A 15,743-nucleotide genomic window follows, 5' to 3' on the forward strand; every position below is an offset into this window, starting at 1 on the left:
GTACGCAGTCAGCCACAGATATAGGACACAATCTAAGACCAGACGGCAGGCTGCACTCCACAACATGAATTTAATTACAGCATGCGAGGTCTGCGGAGTCCACAATCTGCTGCTGTCTATCCTTCCCTCCTTATTATTATCTCATGAAGACGTACTTAAAAAGAAACCTATTTGGAAGTGCTTTTTTTAATAATTGGCTGTTTAGTGTCATCATTTTATAAGGCTTTGTAGTGCAGTGATACAGTGGAGACTTTCAATTGCTGATTGCTTATGGTTTTATATCCTTTAATTATGTAATTCATATGATAATTATGATCCTTTTTGTCTTTTTAAAGCATAACATTTCATGTAAACCCAACAAGAACTGCAGCAACGATCCATAAATCCTTGCTCTGAAAGCAAGAGCAGCATTTTTTTAAATAGAAATCCTTGAAAATGGATTTGGGTGTGTTCAAGATGCAACAGATTGTTCCCTAGGGTGCTTGGAGACCAAGGCACTCCCTCTCTCTAAATGCTTTAAGCAGAGCGCTGTACAGTGAACACGGTTTCCAAGCCCTGGCGTCTGATATCTTGAAGAAAAATCAAGGATAATCACTGCACTGGCTCACTTCTCTTGCAGCCTCTGGACTTGTTTTGTTTTGCTCTGAGACCATGCTGAACCAGAATAGTAAAAAGTAAGTTTGAGAAATGTTGCTTCTTCCTGTTTTTCTAATCTTGATGGCTGCGGTTCTAGTGAAAAGTCTTGTTACTGACACTGGGTTTACTGGGATTAATAGATTAACTGGAACGTTTGACTGTTTTTCGGTAACTGGCAACAGAGTTTGTTGTTTCTGTTTCATGCGGTGCCAAAATGTTTTCTTTATTTTGTAATGGGTACCCGGAACGGAGCTTTATTTGTATGAATACCTTAGCGGCTATTTTGGTTTTTGATCATGATGTAGATGGAAAGATGAAAAAGCAATGCAATATTAGTTCCAAAAACAGTTCCACATTTAGTGCAGTTCAAAACTGAGGTTCTGTATATATGTGTTTGTGTTCTTGTATATATGGTTTATGAGGACACATGTGCATAATGACATGGGTATTACAAAGTAAACCAAATGGCTTAAAAACATAGTAAACTGTGTTTTTTTTTTAAATTCAAAAAATGCCAAAAGTTTTCGGTAAAGGGTAAGTTTAAGGGTAGGGTTTGTGTAAGGGGATAGAATATACAGTTTGTACAGTATAAAACCATTATGCCCATGGAGAGTCCCCGTAAACCAAATATACGTGTGTGTGTGTGTGTGTGTGTGCATTTGTGTGATTTATGAGGACACAAATTTATATAATGACATGGGTATTACACTGATATTACGACGTAAACACAGTCCTCATATTTAAAATAGCTTTAAAAACATACTAAACAATGTTTTATTAAAAATGTAAAAATGCAGAATGTTTTCTGTGATAGGTAGGTTTAGGGGTAGGGGTAGTGTAGGGGGATAGAATGTACAGTTTGTACAGTATAAAAACCATTACACCTATGGAATGTCCTCACTTTGATAGCAAAACAAACCTGTGTGTGTGTGTGTGTGTGTGTGTGTGTGTGTGTGTGTGTGTGTGTGTGTGTGTGGTTCAGGTATTCCCTACATTGTGAGGGCAAAATATCCCCACAAGGATGGCAATACAAGAAATCTATAAAAATGCAGAATGTTTTCTGTGAAGGTTGTGTTTAGGGGTAGGGTTAGGTTTAGTTATTTCCTAGTTTAAATTAGTTTTTGAATCCCAGATTTTAATTGTGCAAATACAAACGTCCTTTTGTTTTTTTTGATTAAGTGCAAACAACCCAAGATGAAAAGATAAGAAAACAAAGATTTTTAGTATAATGAAACCATTTCTTTTTCAAACTCGACCTGTGTAAATCACAGCTACACAGGCCACTTCCCATGAGTCATCACCAGCCTTCTTTGATCTCATGCATGCACAAATAGAACAAGTTTGTGCCCATGCAGATGTCTACTTGACCTTTGCATTATTTAATGTGTGAATGCCTACTAATAGGAGATTTTCAGCGATTATTGTTTCAGAAAGAATGTTTGGATAACAATTCTACGGGGCGAGTAGAACCTGGATAGAGGGTTTACATATATGTAAGCAATAAGGTACTTGAGGCTGTGCTGCATCATGAATAAGTCACGGCTGAAGGGCATTGTTAGGCATGACGGGAGTTCCTGCAACCCCTTCAGCTGTGACTTATTCACGATACAGCACTAGTCTTGAGGACCTTATTGCTTTTATAAAATGATTACCACACAATACAAATATTAAAGCCAAAAATATGTATCATTGCAACTTTCATGAAGTAAACTTTCACTAACAGCCTTCCTTCTGCCGGAAAAAAATAGTCCCTGACCATGAACAGCAACAGAAGTTACATTATTACACCATTAGATGGCGGCAAAGACTGTCTTTATGAGTGTGTCAGTCAGTAGCGAAGACTTTTACATTGAAAAGACTGAATTGTTGTGAACACGGAACAAGACGCAACTGTCACGGGAAAACCCCTTAAATGTTAAAAGGACAAGATAATACATCGGACATTTAAACAGATTTTTTATTATGAACATAGGACTGACCTGAAGGAAAATGCTAAATCTGAATGCAGGTAATAAACTTGCTCACTCGATCTCTTTCTCACAATACTCTTCTACATAATACAGTAAGCTTCAATGAACAATATCAATTGAGAACATACAGTTTATGTTGCTAAGAGTGGTTGCTAAGGGTGATACACAGAACCGTTGGGTGAAGCGGTCATAGCCGTGTTTTATCATGAATAAAACACAGCTATTGACCAATCAGAATCAAGGACAGGAACTAACCGTTTTATATATATATACACACACACACACACACACACACATATGTGTAAGTGACTATAGCACAGGAAAAAATGGAGAGACGGATTGCTAAATGTTGCATATTTTTACTTGTTCAATTATTTCCTGTGCTATAGTCACTTAAAATAGAAATTTCTCTCATCATGAAACACATCTTTTTCCAGCCTTGTTTCACTAATCGGTCATTCTGTCAATGCATAAAATAAGTTTCCTTGTCATTTTAGTCAATATTTGGAGCAAACATATGTTCGCCTCGGGTCATTTGTGGATTTGCTGACACCACTGGCAGAGTCGCTGGAGGGACGTTACATGAGTTTTAATATCAGCCTACAGTCCGCAGTGTGTCATTCGTCAAACTTTTAAACACACACTGGACCAGAGAAGCACTTGCTTGACTTATCTATTACATGTCAGGAAAAATGAACAGATGAACAAGAAGGTAATCTGGTCATCTTCCTGTGAGATTTGACTCAGATGAGTTTTTTTTTTTTTTTATATATAGTCCATTCTTCAGAAAGAAATAGCTGTATTTCTTATTATTTTACACCCCATGCTAACTGTAATGGAGCAGGATATCTAAATGGGCCTTTTTGGAGATTTTTCCGAGGGAGTTGTTGCACATTTTCATGACTCATAATTTGATCTGCCATCTTTGTTTTCTGTTAGCAGCAGTGTCTCTGAGGCTGTGTAATTCCATCATCTGCTTCTAAGAACAAATATGGAAAAAAAAAAAAAAAATCTATTCGGTTGCACATTTTCCTCCTTTCTGGACTGTACTGTACCATAATTGGCAGGACTGGCAGGATGAGATTTGTGGTTGTTATGACTTTGTGATGTACAGCACAAACATGTCTCTATAATAGATAAAGTCTTCTACCTTTCAGGCCTGCAGGAAAGAGCAGTCCTGGTTTATTTAATACTATTGGTACTATATACTATGTCAGTTATAAGCCAGTATTGGACTTTTTTTTCTCTGTATCATATCAATTAATATTCATATTTAATTGTTCATGCTCATTTATTTTACATTTGTATTATCTTTGCTATCATCTAAAGCTTAATCTTTAGAAGAAAAAAAAAAGCTAATAATTTAATAACACCCTTAAATGTAATCTTAACAAATCTCCATTTTTCTAAATATCAATTTTTCATACTGTACATTTAAAAAGTTGTGATGTCTAAGTTAACTTGGCATTTAAAATAATTTTTAGTGTATATATGCTCAGTTTATTCTTTCATACCTCATTTATGTTTCATTTCAAATAAATAAAAAAAGACACTGACACAAATCAGAGCGTTGAAGTAAAGACATATAGACATATTTGAGATTTCTTGGGTCTTTTTCTCAGGACTTCATTTGCTCCATTTGCTCTCTCTCTCTCTCTCTCTCTCTCCTAATCTCATTATTGTCTAGGAGAAACAAGTAAGAAATGAACAACATTTTCTTTCCTAAGGAAACATGGAGTCACACTTCTAGTAAACACTTCCTTTTCACCTTTTGAGTTGTGTATGTGTGTTAGTTCCTTTTTCATTTTTGTGACAGTACTAGTCAACTCAACATCCCCTCGGTGGTATCGTTCAAACAGTCCCATCTGAGTAAAGGTCAGCCACCTGGAGGGCAAACTTTGTTTTCCACTTCCTATGTGACAGACACCTCACTTCCAATTAAGCAACTCTGCTTTTTGATGGCTAAATACAACTTGTTGAAAATGCCTTATGGCCTCATAATTTCCCAGGCTGCGGCCCCTCTGATCTTCGTCAGATACTGTATGTCATGATGAGGCCTAGAAGCTTTGTCTTTTGTGTGCAGTGCAGCAGATCCGCTGAGCAGTGAGAAGTCAGCAGCTCGTGCTGTGCTCACTAGATTCAGTTCACATCGCATAAACTACAAATGCCTGTTTGACTCTATTGGATGCTTGTAAGAAACCTAACCCTGATGCATGTGTTTCGCTCCAGTAGATCCCATCTGATGCCGAGGCTGAAGGAATCGCGGTCTCACGAGTCGTTGCTCAGCCCCAGCAGTGCAGTAGAAGCTCTAGATCTTAGTATGGAGGAGGAAGTACTCATCAAACCTGTGCACAGCAGCATCCTGGGACAGGATTTCTGCTTTGAGGTGAGTCGGCTGAACTCACTGCCCTGTTGAAGCCACAGCTCTGTATTAATTGCAAAAAGGACTTTTAATGTCCGACAAGTCTCAAAATAGCACACGGCAAAGGCCCATTAAAACTTCATCAAGGCCATTAGCTAAGATCAAATAGTTAGCTGAAAATAGCAGTGCTATCTAGCCGTTCCGCAGTTAAATCATTGAGGGGCCACGGGTCATGTTACTGGATGATTTTCGCGTGTGCTACAGGGAAGGCTCACTTAAACCAGATGGTTACATAATTACAAGGTCAAAGGGTCCAGACAAAGAAAACTATGATCGGGCGCCTGCATGCAGGTTTCCTTAAAGGAATAGTAACGCACTTCAAAATAAATAAATAAATTGTAATGTTTATTTTTTTTATATAATATTGCAAATATTTAAAATAAAATAATATTTATACTTGTATATTTTTTAATTTTATAATTTATATATTTTTTATATTAGGAATAGTTACTCATCCTCACGCACTTCCAAACCTGCGTAGTTTCTTCTGTGGAACACAAAAGGAGAGATTTTAAAGGATGTTCCTGCTTCTCCATGGGCTTTCAAGCTCCAAAAAGCACAAAAAAACACCATCAAAAGCAGTATTGGGAAGCTATTTTGAAACAGCTACTTAGAAACTACAAGCTAATCATAATTTGAAGTAGTTAAACCACAGTCATGCTACTGTAGATTAAAAATAGTGTTTTGAATAAAAATAATGTAACTATCATTTATTTAAAGCTGTATTTTTGCTGGCACAAAAACAATTATTTTTTAGGGTTTAGGGTTTTTGAACGAATCTCAATTACGATGTCATGTCGTATAATATGCAGGAGACGCCCCCTCCCCCTACTTTTAATAAAATGTAAATTTTATTATTTTTAAAAATGTTATTATAATTTATGTGAATAAATCTAGATTTATATTCAAAGAGACAAGATTGTCTATGCATGACTTGACGTTGTGTTCTTATCCAAAATTAGGCGATGTAAATATTATGGAGCGCTAAACACTCTCATGCAATGTATGTTTTATTCATACTGGAAGCCGGAGGGCTCTCTCTCACAGAAAGTCCAAAACAGACTCATAGAAGTAACTTATGACATTCCAGGAAACTCCTTATATGGACAAGGCATCCAGCTATTGCTGTAGCTGAATAAAAAGCAGAAAAATTTTGACTGATGAAACCTGAAAACGACATACGATTGCGACAATATATGGTTTATGTGTGTGTTTTGTATTAAAGGGTTAGTTCACCCAAAAATGAAAATTATGTCATTAATTACTCACCCTCATGCCGTTCCACACCCATAAGACCTTCGTTCATCTTCAGAACACAAATTAAGATATTTTTGATAAAATCCGATGGCTCAGTGAGGCCTGCATCACCAGCAATAACACTCCCTTTTTCAATGCCCAGAAAGCTACTAAAAAAATATTTAAAACCGTTCATGTGACTACAGTGGTTCAAGATTAATATTATAAAGTGACGAGAACACTTTTTGTGCGCAAAAAATAACAAAATAGCGACTTTATTCAACAATATCTAGTGATGGGCGATTTCAAAACACTACTTCATGAAGCTTTTTGTTTCGAATCAATGGTTCAGAGCGCCAAAATCCCATGATTTCAGTAAACGAGGCTTCATTACGTCATAAGTGTTTTTAAACTTTAATAGTTCATGTGACTCTGGCAGTTTGATACGCACTCCGAACCACTGATTCGAAACAAATGATTCGTAAAGCTTCGAAGCTTCATGAAGCAGTGTTTTGAACATCTCCTCTCATTCTCTCTCTGCTCACTAGAGGTGAGTTTCGAGAGGCCAGTTCACATGGAGTCGGTGACTGTTACACTGCACCAGACGGCAGCTGGAAAGAATGAGTTAGTAGGAGTTCTGCAGGGGTCAGCCAGAGGTCCATTATGGACTATGCTCTGTTTGCTCTATTTATTCCTTAATTTTTCATATAAACTAGAATTATAACAGTCAAAATTATGTATTGAATTGGATTACATTCAAAACGGTATACTTTTATTATGAATTTCCAGGGTGGAATTCACTAAGAATGAGGTGACTTTATAAAATAAGCCTACTATAAAAATATAATAGATATTACTTAATTTTGCAAATACTTAATTTTATTTTTATTTAATTGTATTACATTTTGCAATTACTTATTTCAAATATAATTTAAATTCAAATTTAAATGTTACTTAATTTCATAATTACTTAATTTGTATGTTTTTATTATTATATTCTATAATTACTTTTTTATTTCTAGTATAATTTAAATTAACATATTATTTAAATATTACTAATTTAACTATTACTAAATTATTGAATTATTTTATTTCATATTTATTACTTAATTTTTGTAATTACATATTTTAAATATTTATTTAAAATATAATTTAAATGCATATATAAATACAAAATGATTGGTTTTCAAATTAGAGCCATTTTTGTACTGAAATACAGCATGCAAAAGTATAGCAACTATTTGGTGAATTCACCCCTCTGCACTCAAACGTGCACCAGTACTTTTGTTGTCACCTGGATTGTGCGACTGTGAACAGATGGTCTTTTCAGGATGAATTTTGGATATGAAAAGAATATTTGTAAAAGGCCTCTGCTTGTATCTCTTTTCTCTGATATCGCATGTGATCCTGCTAATACATTTGATTTAAGTGCATTCTGTCTGATTAGGCTATTTGAGAGTTTTATTCTTTCTTCAAATGTAATTCTTCTCCACTTTTGGGAAACGCTTCATTGATTGAGTGCTGTAGATCTCTGCTCATGTCCACCATCTCCCTGATCTGCATTACATTCCTTTCTAGCTCCCTTCGTGCACTTATCTGCAGATTTGATAACTGTAATCTGTAATTGCAGGTAACTACTTCAACAGGAAGCAAATGCTTCTCATGTCGGTCGGCGGCCGAGAGAGACAAATGGATGGAGAATTTGAGACGTGCTGTGCATCCCAACAAGGTAAACTGGATGATTCATCTGAATCTTGTGTAATTCTAGACGAGATGAGATTTAAGCCAGTCAGCATGTTACTTTTTCATATATCCTGTCTCACATATTGACCGTTTCTGATCGACTTCTCTGCATTAACCTGGCTTAACTTTTTAAAGTACCCATGGGGGTTATCTAATTCCTTTCCGCAGCTTGCAGAGGTCACTGTAACATGCAGTGCTTTCTGTTTTTATATTCCACAGGATAACACCCGTCGGGTGGAGAACATGCTGAAATGTTGGATTATCGAAGCCAAGGACTTGCCAGCAAAGAAAAAATACTTCTGTGAACTTTGTCTGGATGACACATTATATGCACGGACTACCTGCAAACTCAAAACGGACAATGTTTTCTGGGGCGAACACTTTGAGTTCAACAACCTGCCCTCGGTCAAGAGTATCACCGTGCATCTTTACAAGGAAACGGACAAAAAGAAAAAGAAGGACAAAAATAATTATGTGGGCCTGGTCAATATCCCCATAGCGGCGGTCACCGGGCGGCAGTTGGTGGAAAAATGGTATTCCGTGAGCACGCCAAATCCCAACAAGGGAAAGACTCCGGGACCCATGGTCCGAATGAAATCCCGATATCAGAGCATGAGCATCCTTCCCATGGAGCTGTACAAGGAGTTTGCAGAGTATATTACCAACAATTATATGTTAATGTGCTCAGTGCTGGAGCCAGCTCTAAGTGTAAAGAACAAGGAAGAGATGGCTTGTGCACTTGTCCATATCTTACAAAGCACAGGCAAGGCCAAGGTAAGATAATTGCGTTGTATGCCCTTATGCCTCTTTAAAGTCAACTTGAAATGAAAATTGACCCCCATTTACTTTATGAATGCACATTCCCACTTTAATTGTGATTCATCAGTACAGATTATTTTAAAGAAAACCTTGATCCGCCTCTGACAACTTTTTTTTAACTGAGCAAGTTACTAGTTAAGTGTGTGTGTGTGTGTGTGTGTGTGTGTGTGTGTGTGTGTGTGTGTATTTTATATGTACTATCATCCTTTCATTAACCACCTATACACTCGCATCCAGTTTTTGCTAAACCCAAGATCATTTCCAGATGGCTTAAAGGGGACCTATTTTAGATCATTTTTATAGCTTGTTAAAATTGCCACTTTTTGGGGGTGGGTGTGCAAAAATGTGCCATTTTTTGTGTGTCCCTCTAAATGCAAATGAGCTGGTGCTGCTTGCCCCCTTTCAAGAAGAGGGCGAAGCTTCAAGAGCTCATGGTCCAGCATACCGGCAACAACAAAACAGGACAATCTCACGCACTGAAAATGTCAGAAACTGTCGGTAGCGGTGTTCTGCCTTGTATGTTTCGAAATCAACCTTTGTGAAAATCCATCATAGAAAAGACCCTTGTTTGTGAAGCAGTCTGATGCAAAATGATTGGCGCAAACGTATAAGACTTTTTCCCCAATTTTCTTCGGGACATTTCCTTTGAAAATGAAATTTAACCACAATGTCTTCAGTGACTCTTATGTGCATTGGTACATCCAAGGGTGTAGATTAGATTTGATTTGAACAATGAATTGATTAGATTTGATTTGAACAATTAAAAAATATATATAATAATCTATCTATCTATCTATAAGCATTTATGATCTCATAACTTTATGAAATTTATGTATAATCATTCATCAAATTCTAACATAACTGAGAGATTCTAAAAAGAAAGAAATTATGTTAAATATTGAAACCGGCAGTAGGTGGCAGCGATTCGCTGATTTAACGAGTGAGCCACTTAAATCGTTCGTTCAGCCAATTTGTTCAAAAGTCAGATTAATTTAGGAAGAAAAACACCGATGTGAATAATTTTGTGATTGATAATTACAGACACTATTGAAAAATGAATTAACATAACAGACGGCTGTTTTGGTAACTTGTTATACTGATAGTTATGGCTTAATTGCAATGGATTAGCTAGCTAAAACATATGTGGAGTGTACTTAGCTATTACACAATATTCTCATACCTCCTTCTCAGTACATGTTTTATTCTTTTTAACTTCCCTCTTTGACCAGCAGTTTAATATAGTCTGCTGAGCAGCGGTTCTCTTCATTTTTGCTGCTACCCGTGCTTTCCCATTCAAACAGCAGTTGCAAAGCACCACTCATGTTGTGTTGGTGAAAGTGCGACGCATTGGTTGGGCATTACCAATCGGTTCAATGGAGGGGGAGTATTTTTTGTCTGATTTAATATGACAAACTCATATTTGATTAGGAACAAAATTATTGTTACAAAATAAATTAATTCTACATATTTTTCATTTGATATACTGTGATTTTCATGTTGAAATATTGGGGGGATTGTAACTGATGGATTTGAATATTGGGGTGGTTACCTCCCCCCATCCCCCCAACAAACTGCGCCCCTGGGTACATCCCAAAACACACTTGTAATGCCTTTTTGGCACAGACATTGTACAACTCCAGCTGCTACAGCGAGGATACAGAAATGGCGGACTCCGTGCTTCTCACTCAGGGCTGTGTCTCTGTGGCAGATCGTCACCAGCTATGGGCGGGGCTTCTCCCTACGATGATGTCATCGTGGGGGGAATCTGAATCAGAGCGATTGAAGAGACTGCTTTTGATTTATGGGAATTATAAAACAAATCAGTGAGTGAATTATAGGCTGGTTGTTCTCGCACACTGCGGACACACATCTGTGTTCAAACACCTTATAAAAATTAATTTTGCATAATAGGACCCTTTAAATCAAGTCGCCACTCGTAAATGCGTCACATACCAGAATTACAATGGGGTGCAAAGGCATTTTCATGTTGACTTCAAAAGTAAATGTGTTGCCTGGCTCTATTCTATGGAGATTATTTAATTATAGACTCTCAGGGATGCTGTTTGCTGGCAAGCGAATGACAGGGTGACATGACGTAATTGTACATCGTCGAGATAAAAGACTCATCATGCTACTTTGAGTTCAATAGTTGTATGTTATTTTGGATGTTGTCTTAGTATAAAAGAGCTGACTAACAGTGACAGAAGAGTTTTTTTTTCTAAACTGAAGCATTTGAACAGCTGTGAGTGTTACTAAAAAAAAAACAGCACAGGATGTTCTATGGTTTACTCTAAACGCCACCAAATGTCCAACTGCGAAAAACATCATTGATAGAGAAGAATAATAGAGACGTGGCCTGCTTTCCCTCATTTAATCACGGGAGTGCTGAGTGCTATGATTGCCCTCATTAACTTGAGCACGAACAGCTCTGATACTCACCATAAATCAGCTCAGAATCAGATGACATCGCACACAAAAGCCCGCCGTCTGACGCTTTGTCACTCATCTGTCATTATTGATCAAATGCTGTGAGAGAAGTGTTGTTTTGTGATTGCTTTTTAGCTGCAGCACTCTGACGCCATTCCGAGGCATTGTTGCATCATAATGGACCCGCACAACAATGTGCCGCCCATTTCTCTAGAATATGCAATCGCATTATTGTTGAGTGCCACTCTGGGCTTATGTAGGATTTGAGTCTGTGCAATGCAATTACACAACCCCGAAGCACAATGTGTCTTATGTTTAGACATGCTTGAACGAGGTGCTCTGCTTTTTGGTGTTTATGTTCCAGCTTGTGTTGAATGAAAAATTGATTCTGTCCTTTTCAGCAGCCCTCAGCTGTTACTTTTTCAACATATTGTCATCAAAGCGTACAATTTGAGCTCTTTAGTCCCAGTTTTTGTCGAACACGTATTATGTAATTTTTCAGACAATCAACGAAGTGGCTGGTCTGTCATTACAGCAGAACTGTAAGTCAATAAGGCCACAGTCTTTCATTTACGAAGCAGCTAATTGGTCAGGGACTGCATTGTCTCTCATTATACAAGGCCAGAGCTGGTCAGCCAGTGCATTGTCTTTCATTAGCTGAAGCCTGGTTACTGTAAATAAAAGCGCATTGACTTGCTCCCTGCATTCCACAGCTTCCTGTCTTTGTCTGCAGGTCTGCATGAATTCAATAATGAAAACTAATTAGCTTGATTATGTACTGATAGCAGATGATTGAAATAATATCTGCCTGTATGGGGCATCTCATTTTAAAATTGTCTTCAAATTGAATTCTAGAATGATAAGCCATAATGTGTAGTCTCACAATATGACATTTACCTTTATTGATCTAATAAGCAGCCATCAAATTTGTAAAATAGTTTTGAAAAGCTGTGCATTTGAGTTTTTGTTAATGTATCAAATGTCTTTTGATGCTCTTAACTGTAAATGGCTAATATTTAAATGTCCATATACAGTATGTATTCAGTATATAATGTACACAATATAGTGTGTCTGTGTTATACAGTATACTGAATACATACTTTATATAGACATTTAAATCATTACTGATATTAATTCCATATGTGTTTACATAACGCCTATTCAGGAGCTTTATCAAAAATTAAACAAGGGCATTAAATAAATAACAAAATAATCAATGTTTTTATATATATATTTGTAGTTATATAATTTTGCGTTTTTATATATTTTTTATCAATTCTAGATAAAGCTTCTAAATAGGTGTTATTTACATTTTAGATAGATAGATAGATAGATAGATTGATTGATTGATTGATTGATTTAAAAAATGGATATGTATATACTCCAAAACAACTTTTGCCTACAGATCCAGCGTATTGGTGCAGGAAGTATTGATCATACTGTGTGAGGTTGTTAGCCAGAGTGGGGAGATTCACGATTCAAACCCCACATAAAGAGCCAAAGTGTCTGCTCAGGATTTGTCCCGAGGGAAATTCCAACTGTCAGGCCTCATGCTAATCAGCTTTTATTAATTCAGCCATTGGTTTAAGGGCCAAACAGGTTCATGTGATCACACACAGTGAAGAATTGAGCTGTAATGTGCAAGTCTGAAAGATTATTTATCAGCAGGGCTGTGCACTGGGGAGGCAGGGCCTGTGGGACAGGGGTCATTAGTGGATCGCCCCGAGGATGAACGGACTCTCAAGAGCACACATTGGCATTTTAACAAGCCACTGCTTACTTATTCATGCCTGCCTCAAACCGCTGTAAGCATGAAGCTTAAACAGAACATTAACAACCCTTCCGCAGGCTATTGGACAGCAGAAAATGTGTGAAACATGGATAAGTATTATAATGACTGTATGGCCTATGAAAGCATTTTGAATACACAGCATTTTAAGATGGCCACAGATTACATTTTTATTGGTTGTGTATGATGAAAAAAATAAACATGCAACAAAAATGAATAGGTTGTGACAGATTTTACAACTAACTGGGGTTTACATAATTTCCAATCCAAGCCGATATTTGTTTATTGTTTTGCGCCAACACAAGAGTTTAACAAGTCTCTGTGATATCCCTTAAAGGTGCTGTATGTAAGTATTTGACTGTACTAAAGCATAAAATACCCTAATATATTTGCAGATATTTAGGAAACATACTGAGTTCACATACTCGTTTCTTTGAAAACCAATGCTACAGCAAGTTATTTTACTTTGAAATGTGCGTTCCGTGTCGGAATGTCTGTTTTTGTTTTGGTCTGTGCAAGACCGCATGTTGCCAATTTACCCAATAGTATTTCGCCACCCCGGGTTGCCAGAAAACACATGCAGCGAATTGCAGCCATGGAAGCCAGCGAACAAACTGGGTCAGAGATCGCAGATTCTATCCGTCCTAAAAAGCCTCAGCATCCATCTAAACATCTCTATGAACGGGAGCATATTAAAACACGATATCAATAAATCAATAAATCAACTAATCAACTTAGAGTTTTTAAGTCTCCTCGCCTTCAAATGTCAATTGAGTTCGCTCCTGTTGCGTGTCCTCAAACTGGCAACCCGTATGAGCGTCAAGTCTGAGGAGGAGGGGGTGGGGGCGGGGCAAACAATATTTTGAATTTTGACTGCAGTACCCATTTCTAGCTGTCATTCTTACATACTGCACCTTTCAATGATTTTTTTTTTTTTTTTCCACCAGGCGATAATTGCATGTTTACTTAGAAGAGTGAAAGCACAATGGGTTATGTGACAGATTAATACATGACCGAATCCTTGGCCTTTAATATGAGCAATATTTAATACTGATGTTTGCACATTAAATTCAAGAGTGATGTACAGTTCTCTTGCATTTATGTATTTACACTACAGTTTAAAACGTAAGTTTTTTTTTTGTGTGTGTGCTGTTGTTTTTGGAAAGAAAGAAATCAATACTTTTATTCATCAAGGGCACATTAAATTGATCAAAAGTGACAGTAAAGACATTAATAATGTTACAAAAATTTATATTTCAAATAAATGCTGTTCTTTTGAACTTTATTTTCAAAGAATCCTGAAAAAATTGCAGTTTCCACAAAAATATTAAGCAGCACAACTGTTTTCAATATTGATAATAATAAGAAATGTGTCTTGAGCACCAAATTAGCATATTAGAATGATTTCTGAAGGATTAAAAGAAAGAAATTCAGCTTTGTCATCACAGGAATAAATTACATTTTAAAATATATTAAACTAAAAAATAATTATAATAATATTTCACAATATTGCTATTTTTACTGTATTTATTATCAAATAAATGCAGCCTTGGTGAACATAAGAGACTTCTTTCAAAAACATTTAAAAATCTTATTAACACCAGACTTTTGAATGGTAGTTTATACTTTGCACAGTATGCAAATGTACATAGAAAAACTGCATGACTTAATATTTTCCTAAACATTCAATACAAAGATAGCGAATCACACTACGTACGTACATACTATGTATGTACATACTTCACACGCAATGCAGTGTGAAGTATGAACTGGAAGTAATATCAACCACAATTTTTAAATCTCTCTCTCGTCTCATTATCTGATCATACTGCCAAAAACATTTTTAAACAAAATTGGGCTCCCATATTTCTGACATTTTAACTGGGCACCACTCATGCAACCTTGCATTGAAAAATGCATTGTTCAGGACATGTGAAAACAATACTACCTTGAGCATTTATAGCTGCATACTGTTTCACATGCATTATTTGCTTAAAAATAATACGCATTACACAGTATATTCTGCTTAGTATGCAGTAAAACCTGCACTAGTACTCCATATTCCATAGAACCCTATAGTTTTTTTGCAGATCTGTGCTGATCGTGGTGCAGGCATGGCATGATGGGGTGTGACAGGCGAGCCGGGGAAGATGCACTGCACTCGATGGCGTCTGATTAGTGGTGAGACTATGGATAAGTCTCATCAGTGAGCGGGCGCTGAGTGCTGTTCACTGCGTTAAGCTCTTGTGTCCTAATTGAATACCGAGTGCTGTGACTGCTGCCAAAGACACAGAGCTTTTCGAGAAACTGGGTCTCATTTGATCCTCTCAGTGTCATAACCACAATGTACCTCTGCCTGACTGGGAAGAGAACAGCTCAGATATGCCCTTATCACCTGATCCCACCGGGGATGGTTTAGAGAGCTTTGTGCGGTACAGAAAATTGTCTTGTTCTTGTTTTATATAAGGAGTAATGTGTCAGCAACTGTTTAGATTGTTATGGACACCTGCTTAGGAGACTAAATCCTCAGAAGGGTGCTTGTGGAGACGTGCAGTAATGACTCAGACACTATCTCTCAAAACACACACATGCATCTGCTGCAGATCATTGATCACATGCCAGAGCATCAGCAGAAATCACGGCCAGCTGTAAACACACACGCCCATGTCCTTTATGGAGATTTTGTTGACAGCAGTAGCAC

General features: G+C 37.0%; 1 protein-coding gene across 9 annotated transcripts in view; it reads left to right on the forward strand.

Annotated features, from left to right (window-relative positions):
* Window positions 1-15,743, forward strand: part of dab2ipa (DAB2 interacting protein a) — a 113,399-nt gene that overhangs the window by 76,893 nt on the left and 20,763 nt on the right. For 4 of the 9 annotated variants that reach the window (XM_051902980.1, XM_051902978.1, XM_051902977.1 and 1 more), the window contains 3 exons: window positions 4,836-4,992; window positions 7,895-7,993; window positions 8,227-8,781. In XM_051902980.1, coding sequence (XP_051758940.1) covers window positions 4,836-4,992; window positions 7,895-7,993; window positions 8,227-8,781 — 811 coding nt within the window. Of the gene's footprint in view, window positions 1-496; window positions 675-4,835; window positions 4,993-7,894; window positions 7,994-8,226; window positions 8,782-15,743 lie in introns of those variants that run through there. The other 5 variants (XM_051902979.1, XM_051902985.1, XM_051902984.1 and 2 more) reach the window with 3 other exon arrangements.

This window comes from Ctenopharyngodon idella, chromosome 8 (assembly GCF_019924925.1).
Source record: "Ctenopharyngodon idella isolate HZGC_01 chromosome 8, HZGC01, whole genome shotgun sequence".
In the NCBI taxonomy this organism is placed as follows: Eukaryota; Metazoa; Chordata; class Actinopteri; order Cypriniformes; family Xenocyprididae; genus Ctenopharyngodon; species Ctenopharyngodon idella.